The sequence below is a fragment of the Lontra canadensis genome, unplaced genomic scaffold (genome assembly GCF_010015895.1).
Source record: "Lontra canadensis isolate GAN:19392208 unplaced genomic scaffold, GSC_riverotter_1.0 scaffold2, whole genome shotgun sequence".
Lineage (NCBI taxonomy): Eukaryota > Metazoa > Chordata > Mammalia > Carnivora > Mustelidae > Lontra > Lontra canadensis.
The window spans coordinates 57327504-57354170 of NW_022630996.1; the positions used below are offsets into that span (position 1 = coordinate 57327504).

Genomic DNA, 26667 nt, shown 5'->3' on the forward strand with positions numbered 1-26667 from the left:
AAGATACACTGTGCTATCAGCTAAGAGGCAATGCATAAATAGAGCACCCTGTCACTTAACTTGTGGTGTGAGCTCATAAAGACATAAAATTACTCATTAAACTCCTTCTTGATTTATGGCAATTCAAGGAGAAAAAAATAAAATAATGGTTTTGCCACTCCTGCCTTCTTGGAGTGTAACTTGAAGCAGCTCCTGACCAACTGCATGCATCTATTGCAGTTTCTTGCAAAGATCCAGGATGTTCTAACATACAGTTATAAATAAATGATAAATTCAGTCACAGTATATGGTGTTTAATAAAATAGATGGAGAAAGAAGCTTCAGCCATTTCAGGTCTATCTCATTGCCCTAGAGTTTTAATGAAGGCTCTCCACTTCCTTACCTGCCTAGAACCAACCTGTCCCGACTGCCTGATCACCATTTTAAGTTTATTTCCATGGTAAAAACCAGCTCCCTGCTCTTCCAGGAAAATATCTTGGAATTCTGAGGGCAAATAACCATAGGATTACAATCCCTGGAAATACTACCTTGGGTCACAGCTACCAGCCTTTTGCTTTTGTGGTACCCTGTGGTTTCTAATCCCCGACATACAAAACAACTTTAGATCGGAGAGAAAAGAATGGACTTCTAAATCGCCTTCTCTATTTTATTGTTCACATTTCGTATTGTTTTGAGTGAAACTGGAAAAATTGTCTCCTTTCTCCGTATTGCCAAAAGGCATTCAGGTAATGAAGTCTGTAACTAAACGGTAATTGAATCAGCATAATTTGCACACTGAATGGTTTTCAAATGCTCCCAGTTTACAATTAAAGGAGAATTAATGCGCTTGTTGTTGAGAACGCAGCGCATTAGAATAAATCCAGCACTGTTGTTGTAATGAGTGGAAAACGGTTTAACTGCCAACAAACACATTTAAAATTTAACACAACGTATTGATTTCACTTCTGCTTTTGATAGATTATTTTCCAGACTATCGAAATACTTGCTCCAAGCAATAAACTGCACCACAGCCGCGAGCCTTTGCCGGGTGTGAGCACAGTCCAAGGACATAAAAATAGTCTTGAGGTTCAGGCCATGCGTAAAGGTATGCAGAGGAAAGGGGCAGGAGGGTTTCCATGGTCAAGGGAATCGTTAATATCCCTCCTCTGTAGCTTTCATTTTGCGGTCCCTCCCCCTTCTTTCAATAAGCAATTTCTGTATTTCCTCTAGCCAAACTTTCTGCCCTTCGTCTTTGGGCTCTCAATGTCAGTGGGTAGACTGGACACGGGGCGGGGGGGAGGCAAGAATGACTGAAGATGGGAAATGTTAAGGACAATTTTTGCATTCTGTCTGCGTTCCAACCGGGGAACACACAGACTTCGGTGACAGTCAGAAAGCCTGTTCTTTTGGATTGGCTGCCCTGGCTTTCACCTGTTTACCCCAAGGTGTCCTGTAGGCGAGGACACTGACGCGCAGCGCCCTCTGGCGTCCGCGGCTGCGATAGTCAGGCGATAAAGATGCAAAGACGGGCGTCACTGAGGGTTCTTGGATTGAAGCTGAAACCCGTGAAAGGCACACACCCTCACATACATATTCACACACGCGTATACATACACACTCATTAACATAGAGTTCACACAACTAGCAGCCCCGCAGTCACATGCACCAGGGCAACAGCTGGGAAACGCTCTCATCTGAAGGGTTGGCAGCACTTTTGCTCCTGGGCTTGTGGGTTCTGAAGCCCTTGGGATTGAGGGACGGCACCGCCCCCCCCCATCCCATCCTGTTCTTCCAGTCCCGCCCGTTAGAGAGCTCGGGCTGCCTAGCCCAGCGTTCCTCGTCCCTAGGCAAAACACACTGGGCCCTCCGTGCGCGTTTGTGGCTCAGAAATAAGCTATGGGGTGTCAGCGCTCTGAACACAACTTCACCAGCAGGGTGCGAGTGGCCCTGGCCCTCCCTGAAGCCAGACACAAGAAAATTGCTCTCTCCGTCTTGGCTCCACGCGGTGCCCACAGCTACCAATTCGCCTCCATCCCCTGTTCCAACAGTGTGCAAATTCCAGACCCCCCAAACTCCACTCCAGAAAGACTCAGGCAGTGACTTTGCTTACTATTTTCCTGACAATAAGGTCTGCCATTCCCTAGTAAGGGGTTCAGCCCTGGAACTGCGGTTGGGTTATTTTGTGGAAAGAAGAGATTGGGAGGAGAGGGAGGAGAGCCGCTGCATGTTAGCCCTGACCTAACTCTTATCTAATCGTTTGTGGTGCTCTTATCTGATAAACTTGTCCTCTGTGAAGCCTGCAAGTGAACAAAGTTACCTTCACTTCTTTGTGTCATATCTCCAAACTGGGGGACTAGGTGGGTGGATTCACTTTCAAAGTCAGAGACCCAGGCAGATTCGTGCTCCTCACTCTCTACCTCCATTTCCTTTCGTTTAAACTCTGTGGATGAACTAATGAGAGTTCCACGTATATTCAACCCTTTCTTTTGCCATCTCTCCCCATAAAGCATCCCGTCCCACAATCTCCTCGGTTTCCGGATGTCTAGGGCCACCTAGATTCTTTTCAGAATCACGTACAGGAGATGGGGGACTGGAGCAAGAAATGAGGGTGGGAAACCCGGAAAATCCCGCAGGGATCCAAAGACCAGCTTGCCAAAGTTGTTCCAACACGGTCGCTAAGAACGCTGCTCTCGCTGCACTGGCGGTCTCACCCTCCTCCCGCGCGCCCCTGGTTTTCTGGCCTCGCGACCAGGGTGGGATTGCGGGGGCGCCGGGTCCGCGGCGACTTACCAAGTAGACGGCGGGCTGCAGGAGGAGAAGCACGTACCAGCACGCAGCCTGCATCCTCCCGCGTCTCAAACTTCCTCCGCGGTGCTTTCGCTGAGTCTTTGTTCCTTCAAAAACATAGATCCACCTGACATCCACTTTACAGAGCAAGGAGCGCTCTCAGCAGCCTAGATACAAATGAAATTAGACATCCCATGACCACGCGGGCAAGGTTAGGCTTGGCGACCAAGCGAGGAAAGGGGGTCGTGGAGGGGAGGGGTGGACCAAAAACCGGGAGCGGGAGGGGGGCAGGAAAAATTGGAAAGCGAGTAAATCCAGCGCCTGAAACCAGCGAGCGCTCGGTCCGCAGGCAGGCAAGCAGGAGGGTAGGAGGATGAGGGGTTCCTTGCGCCCTGCACTCCTCGCGTGCGAATTCCCGGGTGGTGGAGACAGGAGGTGGTGGGGCACACAGAACCGCGTGCGGACTGGTTCCGAGCCCAAGTGTTTCTGGCAGCGAGATCTGTCCTAGTGTTTGATGGCCGGGCGGCTCGGACTTAAAGGCGGCGGCTGGTTCTTCGCCAGCCCTGACCGTGCTCACACACGTACACACCAGCAGAGAGAGATGGAGAGAGAAAGAGAGAGGAAAGCGAGCTGGAGAGACTGGGTGAGGGAGGCGCGGGAAGAGGAAGGGGTAGGTAGAGCTGACCGGGATTAGGTGCTGGATATCTTCACACGTTCCGTGGAGTGGGGGTGGGGAAAGGGAATGCAATTTGCATACAGTAAAGCCGGGCTCAGTTTACCCATTCGAGTCCCCTGCACAGAAATACACGCGCCTACAAGCACATCTTTGGCACTACTTTTTTTCAAGCCAAGAGGCAGAGTCAGTCGCTAACTTCTAGAGCGGAAGCCTGCCCGGGTCCGTGAGGTCACCCGCCAGGCGCACTCTGTCCCCCAACCAGGGGCCCTCCTGCCAACCCTTTCCCGGTGTCCCACACCCCGCTCCAAGATACCCTCTCCCGGACTGTAAAGGCGAAGTGTACGTACCGCACAGGACTAGGGGCGAAACCGGCGAGCAGGGACCGCTCTGGGTAGGCTCCATGGAGGAGCTACTCGGGCCTGGCGTCTCCGCCGCCCCGGACATGCCCTCCCTGGCGCTTCATCTCCATGCTTGGGCGCGGACCGGTCCCGCTGCCTCGTCCAGCCTCGGCGGAGTCGGCGTCTCAGCGCCCGGGTCGCGCTCAGGCTTGGTTCCGTGGGAGCCTAGGCTTGGCACAGTTGGATTCACGGTGCAGGAAACTTATGAGGCAAGAGAGGGAGGGGGAAGCGGAGGAGAAAAGAGAGGAAGAGAGAAAGGGAGGGAGTAAGAGAGGGAGGGAGAGAAGCGAATGCGCTGGACGGACTGGGACCGCCAGCTCTGGCTCTGGGACGAGCAGTCCCGGGCTCCTTGCTTTCCGAGGCTGCCGAAGGAAGGTAGAAATGACTTAAGGGGAGGAGACTGGGCAAATCCTAAGGACTCGAACTCGAGAGATAAAACACTGGTCTTTCAGAGAAAAAAACCACACGACAAGCGCTAACGGTCTGAGTTTCTGAGGAAGGGGTGGGGTGGCAAGACCTGGAGGTTCCTGGCGCACCGAGCAGCTGCATGCCTACCGCAACATTGAGAAGCCGGGGAGCCACTCCGGAGAGGAGTCTCGGGCCCTGTGCATGGTCCTGCCCGGCCACTGGGGGACGCGCTGGAGCACGCCGGGGTTCGGGACGCCGACGAGGTGGTGCTTTCTCCGTAGGTCTGCCGCTTGCGGCGCCTACCTTCCCGACACGGGCAATTACATTGGCACGTGGGTGAATGATTCCTCAGAGACTAATTAATACCCCGAATAAATAGATCCCGCTCCCGGGCTCTCAGTGGGCCAGGCCCGCAAAGAGAAGTGGCTTCTGCGGTGTCTCTGGTGGCCGCAGAGCCCAGTCCCCCGGGGGCATGAGGAGGACTGCGAACGCCAGAGGAGTGGTGGGGAGCGTAGTGGGGCGATGCGCAGGGCAGGAATAGGCGCAGAAGGGTGCAGGGCTCCCTGGCCCGCCTCGAGCGCGGAATCGGGGCGCCGCGGACCTGTGGATGCGGGGCCCGATGCGGGGGCGCTGCGGACCTCCAGCCATTAAGTGCGCGACAGCCGAGAGGACTGGGCGACCTTGCGCGAACGTTCGACTCCTCGCCGCGCGCTGGGCCATACGAGAGGAGTGGGGTGGAGGGGGAACGCGGATAGAGGCTTTGAGCCTTTGCCACCTCCTCGTTTCTGACACCTTCTACCAACCAGCGTCTCCCACTCTCGGCTCTTTGCTTTGACTCTCGCTGTCTTTTCTCTATTTCTCCCTTGCTCTCTCTCAGTATCTTTCTCATTCTGTCTCCTTTCTTTCTTGTGCTCTGTGCCTGAGCTCCTTGTGCTCTGTTCTTCGGCTTTATCTTTCTACTTCTCTTTCAGGAATTCCGACTCTCCATCTCTGTATTTCTCTGTCTCTACCTCACCCCCTATTCTTCTCAAACCTTGTCCTTTTCTTTTCCCCTTCACTCCCTCCAGCACACAACCCTCAAACCAGCTTCATCCTTATCTGATGAGATACCGAGACCAGGCCCTTCTAGTGCTGGCCGTGCTGCCAGCACCTCCTCAGGGTGCCCTGACTCAGTCAGCAAGTCTGAGCACGGCTGAAAGCATTTTTCTTGCCCCCACTTCGTTGGTTACTTCTCCAAGCCCGCCCTTCGCCAGAGCTTGACCTGGAATGATGCCCTCTACACAATGAAAACTCCATTAATAATCTGTAAGAATTGGGCTGGAATTCATCTCAGGAGCCCTAGCTGATGGTATCCAAATACCATCTGTGATTTTTAATGAGTCTTAGGGAGTCCTTTCCTCCAGTGTGGCTACTGGAACACCTCAGGCTCCACCGTTTCTGGCCCGTTGGGGGCCCAGACACAATAGGTCCTGGAGGACTATAGGTTGAGTTCCCCTGGAGAAGCTGCTAACCTTCCAGCGCCCAGCACCAACAATCAGCAGAACCACCCTTTTCTGGAACAAAGGCAGAAATAACCCCACTGAGACCTTCCCCTGGAATCAGACCTCCAATTCAGATCCCCACTGGAGGACATACTGCCAGGCACTTTGAGGTCTACACTTTCCCTTCCAGCTAAAAATAGCTCTTTAAAGAGCAAACTCTTCTAATCTCAAAAGTTGTACTCTGCAGCTGTGACCTCTTGGAATTCATTGGGGCATATGCAGAGTAAGGCAGTGAAGCACATTTTCTAAGTGGGACTCTGAAAATGCACTTTGGAAAAATGCGCATTTATATACAGCATAGTTGCAATGTTATCTTGGCTATCTTCATGTACCTGGTTTTTCATGTTCTCAAAAAGTTTAAAGAAGAAAAACAAGCCTTAGGGCACCCATATCTGAGGCTGAAGGGTCCAAGTAGAGCAAGGGAAGCTTTGTCTCCACCCTTTAGGATTCAAGAGGCCATCCTCAAATTGATCCCCACTCGTACATGAGCTCCCAGGCCCTTCCAAGCTGGAGTGTGGAGCTGGAGTAAATGTTGCCTGCCTCTCCCCAGATGCCCAGGTACAACACTGTCAGGGCTGAACTTGGAATATGACCTTTGGGAAAAAATGAGAAAGAATCAGGCCAGCTTTGGGATATACCAAGTTCTCTTTTCTAAACCTTTCTTCAGAAACATTCTGCCTCTAGTGCCATTTAGCCTTAAAAATTACTGCTTATGAAATAGAGAGACGATCAAGGACCTTAAAATCTCTGTCTGAATGGGACTGATTATTTAAGAAAAGCACCACAGGCACCTAGTAATGGGAACTGGTCTGACACTTTGTTCTGTGACAGAGGGTGCCAAAGAGCTTTTTATGGTAATGACCTGAGACCTTCTGCCCAGACATTCGACTCTTACTGATCCTATGAGACACTTGGCCCGAGATATGGAACATCAGTGGATTGTCATTTTTTGTACCTTTGCTAGAGTTTTCATTTCCTGTAGTACTCAATTAGAAAAGGGCACTAAGCCAGGTAAAACTTATCATTGTTTCTGCTAAACCTCTCCAATTTTAATGACACAATATTGGGGGGTAGGAGGTAATAGGAGACAAAGATGGCTCATTTCCCCCTCCTTCTTCCCTATCATTTGCTTTAAAGAGAAGTAAAAATAATAAGGACATGATTTTCAGACATTCTTCTGATTAAAGTGTTACCCCACTCTAAAATACACTCTTAGAATACATCAGCAATCGGCCTTCCCAGGATAGGACAAAAGCATATCCTTAAGGAGTACAGAATTTGTGGCAATTCTTTTTCAGACATTGCTCTGAAAAGTTTACGTTAAGAATTGTTTTGGAGGGGTGCCTGGGTGGATCCCAGGGCCCAGGGATCTGAGCCCAGCATAAGGCTCTCTGCTCAGCAGAGAGCCTGCTTCCTCTTCTCTCTCTCTCTCTGCCTGCCTCTCTGCCTACTTGTGATCTCTATCTGTCAAATAAATAAATACAATCTTTAAAAAAGAAAAAGAATTGTTTTGGAAATCACTCTCTAAATTTTGTATGTGGTGCAACTTAATACACATGTAAATTTAGCATCAAGTATAACCATGGTAAAAAAACAATCCTCTGCCCTCTTTTTTCCTAATTCCACCTGATCCAATCTGAAATGAATAGAATAAAGCAATATATATTCTTCTCCAAGAAATATGTCTTTTAAAAGAATTAAAATAAGCTAACAAAAGGAAACAGTGATATTAAACAATTTTCCTGATAATTAAAACCAAGAAAAAATAAAATTAGAATTCATCTGAGATATACTGATAATTCAGTTAACTCTAATTAGCTGTTTGGTTTGGTTTGGTTTGGTTTGGTTTGGTTCAATTAGATGACTCTTTTTCTAAGGGGGAAAGAAAGGGCAGAAGTTGAAAGTTTGAATTATCTTGGAGCTGGGGGAAAAAAACAGATTAACTTTGAGTTCTACAAAACTCTGTCCTAAAATGAACCTGTCTTAAAATGTATAAATACCATCATCTTTTACCCAAATCCAAATAAAAACAGAAAACGGTCGTTATGAAGCCCCCAGCTGTGGTCTTGCCTAAGTTTCAGGCCAAATTATATCACTTTGTACATAGTAACTGCATTGTACCTATTTTTTCCTAACAGTGACACAAAACTTATAAGGCATGCATTATCCTTCTGCCTTGACCTCAGTATAACCTGATATTTGCATGCTAATGACCTTGGGCAAATGCCTGAGGACTCCTCTGGCCTTAATAGCCTCCCCTCTATAATGAAGAAGTAGGATTAGATGATGTGTCAAATGCCTTTATTCTATTTTTGTATGATTAAATAAATGTAAAGTCATCTCTGCCTTTAAAAAACTTCACAAATGACAATTGTATACTGTATTATGATTTTCAAAAATATTAACAAAAAAGAATGTATTTTGTTCAGTGCATTGCAAAGATTTTAGGCAAGTGTGTTTGTCAGTTTGAGGCCTTATTGTGCCTTTCTTCTGTGTCCCACTCTCATAACCTTTTTTCTAGGTCAAGGGTTGTCTTTATTATATTAATTATATCACTTTTTTCAAATAAATTGTTTGCACAGGTTTTTAATGTCACTGATTTATGAGAATGTACACTCAGAATGGCATCCCTATAAGACTTATGAGTTTAAAAGACCCATAGCCATTTCCACTACTTTTGTAAAATTTTTATATGTAACTCAGGACAACTAGGAAATTCCGAGGCCCTTCCACACCCCAAGCTATTTTGCTAGTGGAAGGAAGGAGGATCATTTGCAAAGTGATTTGGTATTTGAATGTAGTAGAACTTGGTTAATAACTATGAGGCATGTGTGCTAAATTACCTTTACAAGAATGCTTTAATAACAAGATCACTGGACTAGAGAGAAAAAATAGCCATCAAGCTCTGGAATAAAAAAAAAAATTAAAGAGAATCAAAAAGCTTTATGTAGAAGGCATTTTCTTTTTTAGAGGTAATTTATATGCTCAGTCTTTGTATCCATATTTCATTTATTCTGCTAGTTGAGAACAGAGGGTTCTCAAAGGTAGGATAGTTTTAATTATACTCACAAACTTTAAAAAGAGAATGAGCACAATAAGAGAAATTGAAGAAAGTCAGCATTAAAAAGGCAGTTGAATGTAAAAGATGGGAAGATTGGGGTCATCGCCCAAAAATCATAACTAAAATTTTTTAAAAATATCATGACTAAGCAAACCTTTGCATTATGATCTAATTACAAGAATTCTTCATGGTAGTCCCTCCAGGATTATTAATTGACAGTTCCCTGAAGCAGAATCATTAAAGACAAAGAACTTGATAACCAATGTTCTGTTAACGAAGTGAAACACAGTCTATGCTTTCAGCCAGAAAGAACACTGGGACTCTGAACCACATAGAGGTGGAAGAAATTATGAGGACAAAGGCTGCAAGCCCTGTGGTTGCCTGAATGCTGAAAATGAGGCTGCGAATGCGTATTTCATCTCCATAATCTAAAGTCTATGGCTACTTTGAAACGCATGTCTTTCCAGCTTTTATCCTATCTGGCAATACAAAAACAGAACTGAAAACTACAGAATTTATACAGGCAAGGAGCAAATGGCTGCTTCGACCAAAATATCATAATGATAAGAATGTCTTAGATTAGACATATTTTAAATAAAAACTTTCACAGGAATACAATGACCCCCTCAATTGCCCTTTTTAACATCAGATTAATGAAAACAATTACACCAGAATTTTGCCATAATTAACTTCAAGGGTGATGCCATAAGAATCACACAATCTTATATTTTTCTGCTTCTTCTAGCTCTAATAATAAAATGCTTTGGATAAAACTCAAAGCAAAATGGTGTAACATCAAGTTTTGCATTAAACAGAGGGGTAGTTTCTCAAAGGCAGGGTCCTAATGCCTTTGTCCTAGACAGGGTCCTAATGGTTACCCATTTAGGGAGTGCTATTGGGCTCATGCCAGGAACCGTGTCCTGGGTCTTATTTGCCTCATCCCATGGTTTGCCTAGTGATTCTGGGAGCATCAATTTGCAATTTAGTTTTGAAAGGAAACCTCTCACGGTAGATAAGAAGATCTCCTTCCTCACTTTTGTTCTCCATCGAAGCTAACTTCAAATCTGAGAGTCCCTGGACCATTCGTTGCCACTCCCTCCTGCTTATAACTCTCTATTTCAGCTTCAGTATCACTATTCCCTCTCCAGATCTTTCAACTAATCTTCTAACCACTCCTTCTCAGATTATCCACATGCTCATCTATATACATTAAACACTAGCGCTTTTGAGGGCTCCATCAGTAACTCTTTTTACTCTGACCAGGCAATCCTGTCTGTTCCATGGTTGCATTTATTACTACTTATACCCAAAGACCAACTAGTTCATAAATCCAGCTCTAATATTTTTCTTGATCCAACTATCCAATTGTCCACTTAAATGCTAGATATATTTTGAGTTAATATGTCTAAAACTGAACACATTATTACCATTGCATTACACATTACATAGTCTGTTAGTTGGTGTGACACATTATAGAGTTCTCTACTTGTAACAGGATTAAGTTCATGCCCTTCGCCAAGTGACCTCACGGTGGAATGAGAGAGTTTTCCTCCTCATATGTGCAAGATTTCTTTCGCTCTTCCTTCTTTCCTCTTTCCTTCCTTTTGTTCTTCCTTCCTCCTTCTTTTCTTCATCTCCTTACTTCCTAGGAAATCCTTCTTTAGCAATCCTTCTTTAGCATTCCTTTCAATCCTAATCAGAGTCTTCAAGAGGTATAGCCTGTTTCCAAATTGTTCCTCTGGCCACCAGGAGAATAGCACACATCAGGTAGAAACTGCATCCTTTACTGTGGGTCCTGAAATGAAAAACCACTTGGGGCAGACTGGAACCTGACCTGTGACCTGGAGTACAGCCATCAAAGCTGACTTGCAGTCTCATAGATCCAAAAGAGAGCATTAAATGTTTATTGTATAACTATCAAAATGTTGGGGTTATTCGTTTTGCAGCCAAAGTTGACTAATTAGTGACACCACTACCACACTGGAAAATAAAGTATCAGATTCCCTTATGTTTTTTTCCTACACGTCAAAAATAAAAATTACTAACACCTCTCAACTTTTCACATGATTATTTCTCCTCTGCTCTGTTCCTGTTACTGACTGAGGCTCATATTGTCACCTGGTCTATGGCAATGGTCTTCTAACTAACCTCTGCCACTATGTACCACCGCGCTACCCCCACCCCCGGCCCTGGCTTTCAGCTTCTACCTCTGTACAGATGCCCTCCACAGTGCCACCTGGATGACACAGCTAAATCATCATACAATTGTTTAAAGCTCTTCACAGCCTCCCACTGTTTACAGAATCAAGTCAAATTCCTCAGCCCAGCACAGAAGATTCTTTTGAGCTGACTCTGTCCACTCCTTCAACCTCTTCTCCTGCCTCCTGGCCCCCACTTGACTGCACACTTCACCATCATCAGTTACAAGATCTTTAGAGCTTCCAACACACAACTGTATGTCTCAGCTTGGGGCCTCTGTACCTTTTCCCTTTGTTTTGAATCCTCTTACCCAAACCTCTAGATAAACCCCAAATCTCCTACAACTCTCTGCTCAGAGATCACCTCCCATCTTCTCCACTTGTCTCAGAGATTTGCACACTAAAACATATTATTAAATCTACTGCATCATGCTATGTATACGTTTGTCTTCTCTCCTGGACTTTGTCCTTCACTTTTGTACCCCTTGCCTTACTTTGGACTAGATTAAGTTGAATGTTGAGCCATACTTGGCACACACAATGCCTAGAGAATAGCCTAGTGCACCTCTTAAAAGAAAGCATATCAGAGACTCTGGAATAACAAGTCTTCCTCTATGAAGAACATAAATAGTACACAATTAGAGAAGGTTTTGAGGCAATTATTAGCCCAGCAAAATTAGTAAAAGGAACAGGACCAATGAGGGAGGCTTTGGCCAGAAGGCATAAGCTCCTCTTCCCCAAACACACTTGAAGTCTTCTCAGAATCAGGGGCTGAATGAATAATCTGGTCTCAATGTGTATTTGACTGATTAGCCCCCTCACTACCAGGACTGAGAATACCTTGGTACCAAAAAGTCCCCAGATGTCCCTAAATTTTAGTTTCATCTTGCATAGGTATACCCCAGATCCTATCTCGCATTTCAGTTGTTTCACCTCTTAATTAGTTTTTATCCAAAGATGTGTTATAATCAGATCCTGCTTTATCCCATTTGCTCTGAGGACCAGGTGAAAGAGAGCAGAGGACGCAGAGAGGAGAGTCCAAGAGAGGAACAGTAACACCACCATCCTAGCCCTACCAACTCTGGACCCGGTAAATGGGTTAAGACCATAGAAAAACAGGATACTAGGCCTTAGGACTCTGGGATCCTGAATGAATCTTTTTGGTAGAAAGTAAAACAATGAGACCTTTGGTCAAGGAAAAACACTAGCACTTTTTTCCTGTCAGTTAAACTGCTGACATGATGATGGCTCTTGCTTCTTGATCTCTGAGGTCTCACTAAACACCCCTGAATCATGTCTCCCTCCCTCCATTGACAGGATTCTAAGGTAACCTATAGTCTCCATTTTACTGGATTTGGTGGATTTTCTCAATTTTCGTATCAATTCTCCACAAAATCATCCTTCCGTGTTTCTTTCCTATGTCTTTGGCAGTTTCTTCTTATTTCTGGTGCTGGGTATTGTTACCAACTTTCCCTGAGGTTATCAGTGTTCAGTCTTTCAAGCCCTTCCCTTTGGCCTAAACTGCACTCTACTGTCTTCGGCTGCCAGTGGGCACCTTCATCCAAATGTTCTACTGCTGTTTGACACACAATGTTCAAGAATGAACTCATCACGGGGCACCTGGGTGGTGCAGTTGTTTAAGTGTCTGACTCTTGATTTCACCTTAAGTCATGATCTCAGGGTCCTGAGATGGAGTCCCACACTGGGCTCATGTGGAAACTGCTTGGGACTCTCTCTACCTCTGCCCCTCCCCCCTGCTCTTTCTTTCTAAAATAAAATCTTAAAAACAAAAATGAACTCACCAATACCCCCCCCAATAACCATCCCCACAACACAGACACATGTTCCTACTCACGGCTAACCTAATTTCATTAGTGGTACCCAAATTTTTTCTGTGCACAGCCTTTAAAGTTTAGAATTAGCTCTCGTTGTTTTTGTATGTATCTCCTGGACCAGTCTGGCATACTGTCTTGTCAAATCATCCTTTAGAATATCCCTTGCGTCCACTTCCTTGCCACTGTAGACCACATCTTCTCATCTCCTATCTGGTCAGCTACCTTCTAACTGATTCCTCTGGCTGTAATTTACTTCCCCAATTAATTTCATTACTATGAGCACCATAATGGTAGGGACTATGTCTTATTCACCTGTGTACTTCCAGCACATAGTAGATTCTCAATAAACATTTGCCTCATGTATGGCTCAATTCTTTATGCTACCTCCAGATTATTTCTTAAATAACATATTTGCTGTATTATTCCACTGTACACACACATACTTTCTTTTATCATCCCATGTCCATAGCAGCACTAGTTTTTTTTTTTTTTTCCCAATCAACTATTTCTTCAAGAGAGCTCTCACTCAGAAACGTGACAAGCAAAACAGAAATGCAAACTGTCTCTGGTTAAATCTGGGGTAGAATGCTAGATCTACACCTATAGCCTTCTCTATTCCATCTTTTTTCCTCTATCCCATCCCCAAGCAATTCTAGAGTTAGTAACTGTCTAGGGTACCCTAAGACGGTAGTTTCCAAACCTTAGTTTGCTTAGTTTTCACCTAGAAGGTTTATGATTCATTAGTCTAAGTCTTGATCCTGAAAAGGACGCATTTTAACAAGCATCCAGGTGATCCCGATAAACACTGTCAGAAGAATGCACTTTGAAAAACCTTACCATAGAAAGTGGTGGGTTGGGGTGTAAAAACCGTATCTCACAGGCTGACATCTGAACCTCCTATGCTAGCAGTTAAAGTCAAAGCCTCATGAGAAGATGACAACTGAGTAAAGACTGAAGGAGGTAACAGAATAAGCCATGAGGGTATTTGGAGCAAGAGCTATTCAGGCCAGGGTGCCTGGTTGACTCAGCCAGTTCAGCTCAGGTCATGATCGTGATCCCAGGACCCTGCGATTGAGTCCCACACCAAGTCCTGAATTGGGCTCCTTGGTCAGAGGGGAGACTCCCTCTCCCTTTGCCTGCTGCTCTCCCTGCTTGCGCGCACTCATGTGCTTTCTCTCTGGCAAATACATAAAATTTTAAAAAACAAAAAACAAAAACCAACAGACGAGAAGGAGTGCTCACTGATGTTGGAGGAAGCCTGGAAGGAGGAGGAGGCAACTCAGTCAAAAGCCTTGGTAAGTCAGGTAAGATTGGAACTAACAACTAAATTTGCAACTAAGGAAGTCTTTGGTGACCTTAACAAGAGGAGTTTTAGTGAGTGAATATGAGGAAGCTTAATGGAGCAAATTCAAGAAAGAAATATAAAAAGCATGAGTGTGTACAAAGTGAGTATATGCCAGTCTTTCCAGATGTTCTTTCACTGCTTTTTAATTTCCTTCTACCTGAGTCTCTGTACCATCTAGCACCATTGTACTCATACTGGCATCTTATCATATTTTGCCCTCAATGACACTTACTATGTTTACATCCTTGAAAGATCTTAATGGAGAAAATCAGTATCTCCTTTTACATCTGCAAAACTCCCTCAATGAGTTATGTAATTCTGCACCAATTGTATTTGAAAACACATGATGAACTAATAAATATTTATCTAATGACATTCTCTACCCCTTTCTCTAGTTCTTCTGATTATAATTTTATTTTTCCTAAAGATTTTACTTATTTATTTGTCAGAGAGCAAGCAAGCACAAGCAGGGGGAGAGGCAGGCAGAGTGAGAAGCAGGCTTCCCACTGAGCAAGGAGCCCAATGTGGGACTTAGTCCTGGGATTATGACCTGAGCTGGAGGCAGACACTTAACCGACTGACCTACTCAGGTGTCCCTGTCTGATTATAATTTTGATTATAGGCAAATTTCTACTCCTCACTTTGATCTTAAAGAACCTTCATGAAATGGCCCTACCCAAAATGTATCTTTTAGTATTTTCTTATATGGCCTTCTGCTTTAGTTCAGACAGTTTATTGACCATTTCCTGAAAAGACGACAGTTATTTTTACATGTCATTTTTAATTATATTATTATCCTTATCTGGGAATTCCTCCTCCAACCCAAGGGCTTATCTCCTCTCAAAAGTAACAAAGAAAGAATCCTCATGTCAACTTTTGGTGTTTTTTTTTTTTTTAAATACATAGGTACTCCAGATTTTAAGCTAATCATCTTTACCTCAATATCATGATCTTGATACATCATGATATTAACATCATGATATTATCTACTGGATTCAAAAATTCTACTTTTAAATACATTCCAGATTAAAAAAAAAAAAAATCTTAGACCAGGCTTAGTATTTTTAGTTTTTTGTTTATTCTACCCATCAAATAACACTTTTAGGACCAATGGAAAATCAGATGAGAAACAAAATATCACCACACATGAGGACACTTAATGAAAGATTAATATGAGAGAATAGATAAATAAATGATGAAGGGATGGATGGATAGATGAAAAGGACTTTACACTACAGATATTTCATTCATTATACGGTATCTTCTTAATATTCTCCAGAGCCTAGGGGTGCCTGGGTGGCTCAGTGGGTTAAAGCCTCTGCCTTCAGCTCAGGTCATGATCTCGGGGTCCTGGGATTGAGCCCCACATCGGGCTCTCTGCTCAGCGGGGAGCCTTCTTCCTCCTCTCTCTCTGCCTGCCTCTCTGCCTACTTGTGATTTCTGTCAAATAAATAAATAAAATATTTAAATATATATATATACATATATATATATATATATATGTATATATATATACTCTCCAGAGCCATAGCATGTGGTTAGTATACTTTTTATAAGACTTTGATGAATTGTCTTTTTTAAAAAAGACTTTATTTATTTATTTATTTATTTGAGTGAAAGAGAACAAGAGAGAGCATGAGTGGGGAGCACTAAAAGCAGACACTTAAGGGACTGACCCACCCAGGTGCCCCTATGGTGAAATAGTCTTAAAAGAGGTTTACCTGCCCAAGTTATTCCAGGATGTTGGAACCTAAATCTCTGACTCTAGAATAAGCCCTTTCCTATTTCCTTCATATTTGCTTGCTGGATAAAAATAAAACTACTCAAAACTAATTCAAAGCTGTTTTCCAACCTCTTCACTTAGAATTGTAGAGGTTTTGCTGAATTTGTTTTTCAGTGAAACTGTAGTTCTTTATTCTTTTCTTCTTTAGTAACATATGATCTACTAGTCTCAGGATTGGTTTGGTCATTTAACTTAACAAAGTATTAGCAAAACAAAGTGCACAATTCTTAAACTCTGGTTGAGTTTTGGTTCATTTACATCTCAAAGCATTATCATCGACTCCAAAAGTAATGGTTTACAACTTTGAGTTTCTGAAAATCAAGATAAAAATATTCTCTGGGAGTACATTTCCTCTTTGGAGTGTACTTCCTTCCACCATAAGACCCTCCTCTCAGACGCCCGGGTGTCTCCATCGTCTGAGTTAGGCTCAGGTCGTGTTCCCAGCCTCCAATTCAGATTCCCTGTTCAGCAGGGTGTCCACTTCTCCCTCTCCCTCTCCCTCTGCTGCTCCTTCAGCTTCTGCGCATGCTCTCTCTCTCTTTCTCGGACAAATATATGAATAAAATCTTTGAAAAAAAAAAAAAAAAAGACCCTCCTCTCAGATTTCTGATTTTAAAAGAACAAAGAATAGTTTATTAAGCAAGTACTTTCTGAGCCTATATAAACCCTACATCTCAGATACACTAAAAAGCTGTTCTGTTTACTTCCTTAGTATGGAAACTCTTAGGAACTTTGAAAGCTTTACTAACCTTTTAGGTCCCTGGGGCACCATGAGAGATCTGAGTGAATAATTTAGTAATAGGTTCCCTAACATGATGAAATCTTTCAAGGTTAACAACAAAAATCTGGCAATCCTTTTTGCTTTACTTTTGGTCATGGGCTGTAAGTAAAAAACTAAGAAAGGAAAATTATATGAAACACATGATGCTATAAAAGAGGTATACTCTCTAAGAAGAACCAACTAGTTAAGACAGCCAAGTAGTTCACTCAGCATCCCAAGTGCCCACTGACGGTACCTTCAGTCTGTACCTTAAAAGCTAAAATCACCTGTCCCCAATCTTGAGGTTATGTAGCGATATTCAGAGGAGTTGTGTATAAAACCAAAGTGCTTTAATTTTTAAAATTATCTTTCACATGGGACACCAGATGGCTCAGTTGGTTAAGCGTCCAACTCTTGATTTCAGTTCAGGTCACAATCTCAGGGTCGTAAGATAGAGCCCCGTGTCAGATCCACCCTCCACGTGGAGTCTGCTTCAGATTCTCTCTCCCCCTCTGCCCTTTCCCTGCTCATGGTCTCTTTCTCGAAAATAAATAAAATCTTTAATTAAATAAAATTAAATTACCTTTGACAAATAAGAAATAGAGGTAAGTTAACTTAAATTTAACTGTATATTAGTTATTTTCTCATTTTATATTAAATGGTTTTTGGTTGTTTTCATGGCAAATTGTGAACCTGCAATGTAGGGATTTTGGATTTTAGTTTCTATAATTCAAAATAAGATGAACTATATTAGACACATGTTAATTTTGTGAAAAATTATCTTCCAATTGACTAAGATACTATTTATCTTTAGACTATGTATTTTCATATTTTAAACCTCAAGTTTCCTACTTCTAACTTGTGTCTTAAGGTTTTAGAATCAGTTAATGACAGAATCCTTCCAAGTATTGTGGAGAAATTAGACAAATAGCTGATTGAAAAACCAGGTATATGCTTTCTTTTGCCATTTTCAAAAAGAGAATAGAAATGTAATGATAATTAACCCTACATACTATTTTCTCTTTAGCCAAATCTTAACGGACTACCAGAAAGTGCATACGTTTCAATGAAAATGGACAAAAATAACCCTCAATAGAATGATTATGAAGATTTTTCCAGTTGAAGAGTGAAGATGAAACATGAACAAGATCAGCTTATGTAGAAGACATTTTTCATTCTTTTTTACAATGTGAGCAAATGAAGGGTGAAGAAACAGCCTTCACCTTTCATCATGTGCTGTGCTATGCTCCGAGATTTACAGTGACCCTTTAAATTAAAAAAAGGAAGAAGAAAAAAGAAAAAAAAAAAAAACAAAAACCTGCACAAAATAAGGAAACTGTCACCGGAGCGGTGACTATCAAGTAATTTTAACATGGGTTATAAACAGTTTATGACTGTTATCAAAACTAAGACCATGACTTTGAGGATCAACAAATTTGAAAATGGGAGCATTCAAAACAAAAGGATGTTGTTTTTCCAATGTAATTTGTTTTGAAAAGTTATTGCCCAGTGAGCACTGTAAAAACTCTATTTCACTCATGACAAAACTGCACTTAGATTTTTAGTGAGTGACGCCGTAGTCAGAAGAGAAAGAAATCTGATCATTTGCATCACTTTTAATGTAAAATTTCACATTTTCCTTGATTCTGACAATGCTGTGATTTGTAAAGCGCTCTTAATTGTGGTCAATTATTACAGTCCTCTAGCGCCACCTAGCGTTTGCCACATATATTTGTTGCCCAGTTTACCTATTCAACCAAACTAACAATTTCTTAGAGAGGTATTCATACACCCTAAATGAAAGGAACAGTAAGACTTCACGGCTTGATTTTCAAATCTTGCAGTCAAGATTTTTTAATCTTCTCTTAATGCTTCTAAATTTCTGAAGGTCTCTTGTTTTTTTTTGTTGTTGTTGAAGTGAAAGTCTTTTATATCTTTGAAGTTCATCCCCATTGATAAAGTTTGCATTAACTATTGCTTTCTGGCAAACTGATGCAATTATAAGGTTGATCTTTTTTCTCACAAAAGGTAAGTCACTTTATGATTGATTCAATGGAAGCCTAAACATATATGAACTGGGTTTACAGAAGCAGCCAAGGAAATACGGAAACAAAGGACGACAACTGAACACCCAATGTTCATGAACTGACTTGGCTGAGAAATCTCTCTGTTCTTGTTATTAGAAATAGTGGTCACAAAAGGTTAAGGTGGGTGACATCTACTTCCTCACAACCTCATTATCAAATGAAAATTGAAAGCATATCTCAGATCAAATTATGCCACACCTACAGACATATATTAAATAAATATTCAATAATGAGCACATACAAAACTGTTCAGACAGTCTAGTCTATAAGTTTAGCAAAATCTTGTTTCCTTCTTCCCAGTGCTAACCAAACTGCCTTGAATAATAGATTCACTAGAGGCAAATGTGGCAGCATCCTTGAGGCAGAATTTTGTTATATTATGACCAACGTCAGGCAACCAGATATCATTCTAAACCAATGGCTGGACACAAGGCCACTTAAAGGTAAAGCTTTATGCACCATTCTTATGGAAGAGAGCTATAGATATCTAATTTTACTTCATGGTAATTACTGAAAATAATTTTGTCATACAGAGAAAAGGTGGTGTTAAAAAAAAATATGATCCACTCTAAGTGTCAAATAGGTTAGGTGTGTCCCAGAATAGCACCACCATCAGCAGCAAAAAATTCCCTTGTTCTTAACACATATGGAAATGAGATAGTCTCTATATGTGCCTCCAGGAAATATCCTATTATTCTGGTTTTCTCTTTCTCAAATCTGTTTATCAAAGTAATCCAACAACCAGAAAAATGTCTTTGCTTCTAGATAAGAAGTGCTAGGATTGGGTCAGATAAAAAGCATTGTCTAAGGAAACAATTACAATCTGGATCTTTCTAATCCAGATATGCACCAGGGTAATAAACTAGCTTGATCTGCTCATGGAATAGCCAAACATTGCTGTGCAACTCCAGTCAGTTAATAAAAGAGGAAGGAGAAAGTTTATCATTCAGGCTTGACTAGCCATTTTCAGCCAAGTCAGTGAGTGGAAAGGAATCTAGATTTCCTATTTAACAATTTCAGTTTCTTTGTTTACAAAATATGAATGGGAGCAGAAATGTAACAAAGGCATTTGATGCTCGAGAGGAGCTATGACATCACCTTGTACTCAATTTTTCCAAAATATTTCAATAGCAGCATTTGTTTTGACTTTTGGACAAAAGAAATTTTACAGTATTTTCTAACATTAATAAATCTGTTTGGAAAATAGTAAATATATCATTTCATTTCAATACATTAGGAGTTACATCCAGGTTCAAATACTCCTTTTATAGGTGACTTGCTCTGTGTGACTTGAAGAATGTCCTAAAGTTCACATGTGCCTAAATATCTCCCCACTTGCTCAGTGAGGTGCCATATTCCCTTCTTGCTGAAGCTCCAATTCTCAACTTTAAAGTCAGGACTCTGATTTAGACAATGCCAAAAGAATCAGTTCTCAGTTTTAAATCCTAGAGGCAGAGGTTGTAAACACCCTAAAAATTTATGCAGAATATTGTATATTTATACATATGACCCCCCTTTCTGTTTCTGGAAAGTGTGTTCCACAGCTTTAATTAGTTGTTCAAGAGTGTCCATGCTCTGACTCAAAGAGCTAATGAGCACTGTCTACAGGATTAAACCAGCCCCTCCAATTATCTTATTATTACAGAATTATCTATTAGAGTTACCCAACTCTCTTGACAGGATATAGAAAATCCAGGAGGAAGTTAGATCTTTTGCAGGTAAGTGTCACCTTGCATGACTCAGTCTTAAAGTATCAGGTTCTGTGATTAAAATCCATGTTTGACAGGCATGGTCTCTGTAGTGAGGCAAATCTGAGGTTGCTGTTTCCGCTTTGTCATTCATCCTTTTGTGACTGGTTTGAGCCATCTCTACTTGCTACCTGCATCCCTGCAGAAGCCTAGTGACTGCTTCTGCCTTTGCCTTTCCTCAGTCTGTCCTCAATGAAGCCACCAGAGCAGGACTGGAGGTCCTATCACCTCACTCCCCAGTCTTCTCTTGGCTTCTCACACAAGCCAGCAGGAAAGCCAGGGAAGTGAAATGGACCCAGAGCATGCAGACCCTGCCCCACTTCCTCTCAGACCCTGTCTTCTCAGACCTCACCTCCTCCCTCAGATTCTTTTCTCAAACTCAGGGACACTTTCCTGAGCCTCAGGGTCTTTGTAGTTCCCAGCCTGTTCCCTGGGTGACTTCAGGTCTCTACTCGCAGGTCACCATTTCAGAGAGTCCCCCTCTCCATCCTAAACGACACCACATACACCCACATATCCCACGGCTGCACTCCCTGTCTCCCTTTACTGCTTCATTGTTCTGCACGGCATCCATCACCATCTGGCATACAGAACTCTGTAGTTCGCTCTTCTCTCTCTGCTTCAATGCCTAACCACCATTCTGCACATCCTCAAACTCCTAGAATATGGGTGAGTAAACTTTCTTTGAGGGGCCAGTCAGTAAATATTTTTGGCTTTGAGGGTCATATGGGTGTCGGTCACAACTTCTCAACTCTGCTATCACAGGGGAAACGAGCCATATGTAAACAAATTGGTGTGGCTATATTCCAATAGAACTTTATTTACAAAAACAGGGGGCAGGTGCTGAGTTTGGCCCATGGGTGATAGTTTGTTAACTCCTGCTCTAGAATAATAAACTCCATTAGGTGAGGACATAATCTGACTTATTCACCATTTTATCTCCATCCCTTTGAGGAAGGCCTGATACAAAGTAGTTCCTTAAACATTTGCAGAATGAGTCAACGTCTGTGACCACGATATCAGTTTCTCATTGGTAACACAAGGTAATAATATCAACTGCGGAGTTTATAAAAAACAGTGCATGAAAGTATGCCACACGGTGAGCACAATAGGTAAATAATAGTGGTTAAAATTATTCTGAACTCAACCCCCAAGAATATGGAAAGACTGAAAGACAAACAGAATTTAAAGAGAAACTAAAAATATGTCTTTGAGGAAGTATTTAAGGTAAAGAGGGTATTTTTGTCTGGAGGAAGCCCAGAAGAGGCATGGTCATTGCTTTCCTAAATTTGAAAATTATTTTGAGCAAGAGAGATTTTCTATATACACTGTGTCACCAAAACTGGTAGAACGAGGATCACTCGATAAATATTCCATCAAAATAGATGTCTGCTCACTGCTGGGATGCATTTTCCAGTCAACCCTGGAAAGGAGAGACCACATTCATTTTCTTTACCAAAGTATCTTAATGCCCTAGTAAGGAGCCTTCAATGAATGGATGAATCAGAATGAAGAGTGAATAATCTAATCTTCAGAGGTGACCAAAGCTAGAACAAGCTTCCTCCATCTGTGCATTGGAAGGTTCAAGAAGGAACTTTGTGACCTCTTGCTAGGTTGCAGCCAAGATAGATTGCTACAGTACACTTTGCCAACTAAAGGACATCGGTGCATTCCTATGAACAGAACACACTTGGTTCAGATTTCCCTAGCTTCTCCACTAGTGTCCTTCATCTCTTCCAGGATCCTATTCAGGATACCAGGTGATATTTAGTTGTCATGTGTCCTTAGGCACCTCTTGACTATAACAGTTTCTCAGACTTCAATTGTTTTTGGTGACATTGGTAATTTTGAGGATATTTTTTGAGGTATATTATAAAATGTCCTTCTATTTAAATTTGTCTGTTTTCCTCATAAATAGACTGTAGTTATGGTTTGGGAGAGAAAGACCCACAGAGGTAAAGTGTCATTTTTAATCACATTATGTCAAGGGCACATGTTATCAACATGACTTATGACTACTGATATTAACATTGGTCACCCGACTGGGGCAGTGTTTGTCAGATTTCTCCACTGTAAAGTTACACTTTCCTCCCCTTCCCATACACAACTCTGTGAAAAGAAGTTAACACACAGCCCACATTCACTAGTGGGAGCAATTGAGCTCCATCTCCTGGAGGAGGTAATATCTACATAAATTATTTCAAGTTCTTTTGTAAAGATGTGTCTCTTCTTCCTATATGTTTATTCATTCGATCATTTACATCAGTATGGACTCATATTTATTTTACTCATCAGATTAAAATCCGGTATTACTATTACTCATTTTATTGCTCAAACCCTTCCAGCTCTGGCCATGGGGGAACTCTTTCAGGTTGGCTCCTGTGTTACTTAGATATGGTCTTATCTTTTTGTCTTTTGAGCATTTCTTACTTTCTGACACTACAAAATGCTCCAGGCTCATTATTTTTCTTCTTTTTTCCTTTCTTTAGTTTAGCACCGTTTATTAAGTGATCTCAGCTGTTGTTGTAGCCGCTGCACGTCAGCCTGTTCTTAAAACACAAAATGCTCTTCCAATTCCTCTTGTCCAGTACAGAAGGATATTCCAGTAGCATGCCAACAAAACAAGAGACTCTGATGATGCCAGCTTCAATGATGTTGCCATCCAGAGAGGGGGAGGGTCATGGCACAGCCACCTGCAGTTTCCAGAAGTTTTGAAAAAGGACCCATTGGGGCCTGGCATTTAGATGCTGTCAGTGGGGGTTTTGTAGTCCATGATGGTGTTGTGAAGTAGGTTAAGCCCTCGCTGAAGGGTATCCTGGATTCAAGCTATGGTTGCTTGGTCACTGGCAGTCTTATTCCATGTGGAAATAATGTCCTCCTAAAACCAGACAGAGACCACAGCCCCACAGATCTCCTCCCCAACCATGAACTGTTCCCCCAACATGGCCAGGATAAGATTCTCTCAGCAACAGGATGCCAAGCCCTTCCATAGCCGAATAATCCACTTGCCACCATTTTTATTTGCATCATCCTCCCACCTGGGTTTAAGTCCTTCTTTGAAGAGATGGAAGTCACTGTGTCCAGGCTTATTTTCTCTTTTCTCTGTCCTGACTCTAGAATCAGCCATCCCTCCACAGAGCCCTGACTCCTTTTTATTAAAAAATAGGGTAAGAAACAAAATCTATGTTCTGAGTATGTGTGTTGCTCCTGGGGTGTTACTGCTTCTATGCCCTCTCAGCAGACAAAACCAGAAAAATAAATGTATGTATGTTAATCCATATATATGGATTATACATATCTATAGTTAATTCTGTATCTATCCATGTTTATCTACCTTAAGTTAAACAAGGTTTCACACTGATGACTCTGTCTCTGATCCAGTCATTCTTGCTTCCCACAGCCCCTCCCTGTTTACCCGTAACTTCCCTCTTCAACAGTAAGAAACCTGCCGCCCATCATCCACCATCCATTTCTTCTTCATTTGTTCAACTCCTGCCCATGTAGGCATAGAAGTTTCTGAATTTTTAACCCAAATAACTACCTTTTTTACATTTCATCACACTTTACATACATGTATTTGTATCTTATTTTCATGACAATCCAATATATAAATAAGGAGACTAAAATTAGAGTTTTTAAATTACTTGCCCAAGGTCACATATCTACCAAGCCTGGAACTAGAATGCAAACCAAACTCTGTTTGGGAAGCAAATGACCTTGCTACTTTACCTATTGCTTCCAATATTATAAAAAAGGGGAAAACTAGTTTGTAACATATAGTTTGAAAATAAACAAACATACTGAGTCTTCATTATGAAAGACATTCAGGCTTATTATAAAAACCTGGGAAATTTTATTTATATAGTCCTATTATATGTATAGTTTGGTACACTGTTTTCTTCTTAAATAACATTTTTGCATTTCTATACCAAATGAATACTTTGTAAATACAATTTTAATGACAACTTAATGTTCCATCCAGTAAATAGATCACTATCAGCTTAACTGTGTCTCTATTGTTGGAAATGTAGACAAGTTTTATATTCCTTACCGACATAAAAAATGTTGAAATTCATTTCATGTCTTCAAGAGATAAAATTACTGTGCCAAAGTGTTTAAGTTTTCAACGCATTTTGCCAAATTGTTATCAAAGGAAATTGTACTAAGTTAATTCTCTCTAATATTATTAGAGTCGTTTCACTGCCACATTTTAATATTATTGTTTCAAAGCAAATTCTACTCTACAAATGGCCATATGAGTCTTATTCTTATCATGACCAAATACAATTTAATTTACTCAAACCCCTACTTCCAGTATCAAGTGACTCCAGAAAGAGTTAAGCTCTCTGACAGGACTCTGATTAAACATTGAAAAAGTGTGTGTGTGTGTGTCACTTGGTATTGTAAAGCATTGTTTTTATCAGTAAATCTTCTGAGAGATTATGCTTCTGTCCTTAGGGCTTAATCTTGTTTTGCTTACTATCCTTAATTAAGTAAGAACTCTTGGTAATATTGGTTAAATAAATCAGCTTTCGTTTATAACTGTAGTTGCTGGACCCTCGTGTTCTGATCCTGACCCAAGCTGATGGTGAAGCATCCCAGAATCAATATGTGAACCAAGAGTTATTTATAGATTGAATAAATATTATGTGTCATATAAACACAGATGACTATTTTACAAATGAAGGTATATATTATGGTGAAAAATACAAATTTATTTCAGAACATTGCTAAATTCATAATAGCTTTTGTCTTCAGGTGTTTTCTCAAAAGATCCTAAAATTACAACACTATTATGAAGATTTTAGAAATTAGGGGATGTTAAAAACATGTCTTCATATTCAAAAATGTTGAAAATTACTTAAATAGGTGTACACATGTCAATTTGATGGTGTTAGGCAAGGCATGCACTTACTGAACACGTTAATTTGAATCTCATTCAAAGGATCCCTGTTCAGCCTATGCTCTACACTAGATAAAAATTTAATTATCCCTTTCTGAGAGGTTTAGGCAATGTCTTCTTTCAGTGAGGAATTCTGCAACAATTTAAAAAAGAAAAAAGTGGCAACGATACCCATCTTCAAGGCTGAAATTTTCCTCAAGTCCCCATGTATTCAGGGTGAAAGCTAAGCACAGCCAAAATGCTCCCGCAATTACTTTATGTGTCTACTCAGTCTCAGCCACTGATCTTAGACATTTCCCACAGTGTAGATCAGGGCATGTGTAGACAGTGCAGGGGCAAGAGATATTACAGGGAAGATGAGCTATCATCAGCTGATGGGGTGATTTTCTTTGATTCCTTTGCTCCCATTTAAATATCCTCAAAGCCTGAATGACTGTGCTAAGGCAGGCACCAGGCAAGAAGAAGAAGGCTGATTTTTATAAAGAGAAATGGAAGTACCATTACTCAACTCTGCTGTAAGACCACAAGACCTTACAGCTTGTTTTATAGGGAAGAGCAGTGAAGCAAGAAATTGCTAATGCAACATATTTGGAAGAGAGGAACCATGAAGATACCAGGCAAAGATGCAGAGATTTTAATACCTACCTAAGCCCCTGCAACAGAGGCTAAAAGGATCCGAGTATGTATTCATGGAGTGAAATGCCACCTAATTAATTACAGAGTTGAGCTCGATTAGCTTTAACGAATCTTATGAACAAACAAATGGGGTTAATCCGTAGTATTTAGTTAGCAGGCTTCATTTTTCTTTGCCAGCTTTCATCTGCCATTGCTCTTATTTCTACTAAACCACGGTAGCTATTGCATATGACATAGCTTGTGAACATATAGTCTCTGCTCTAGCATCTCATAAAACTGATTTCTCAAGTATTTAGACTGCACTAGACACATTATTTCTTTAAGCCCTATAATAATGTTCAATACATAAGAACTTCCATAGCATATTATGGATATAGATAGCTTTAAGGAAATCCATTTTTAGGTCCTCAACTTCCACTTACATTATTTCTTAAAACTTATTTGCTTAGCTAGCTGGAAGAAATTAAGCAACAAAATACAAAACAATAGTAACAGTTTATCAACCAAAGAATAAAATTAAAT

At 41.5% G+C, this 26667-nt stretch overlaps 1 protein-coding gene across 1 annotated transcript in view; it reads right to left on the reverse strand.

The window, feature by feature from the left end:
* Nucleotides 1-2858, reverse strand: part of NXPH1 (neurexophilin 1) — a 300407-nt gene extending 297549 nt beyond the window's left edge. Inside the window, exon 1 of the mRNA XM_032874188.1 lies at nucleotides 2770-2858. Within this exon, the coding sequence (XP_032730079.1) occupies nucleotides 2770-2823 (54 nt within the window). The 5' untranslated portion in view covers nucleotides 2824-2858. The remainder of the gene's footprint in view (nucleotides 1-2769) is intronic.
* Nucleotides 2859-26667: the final 23809 nt, after the last annotated feature.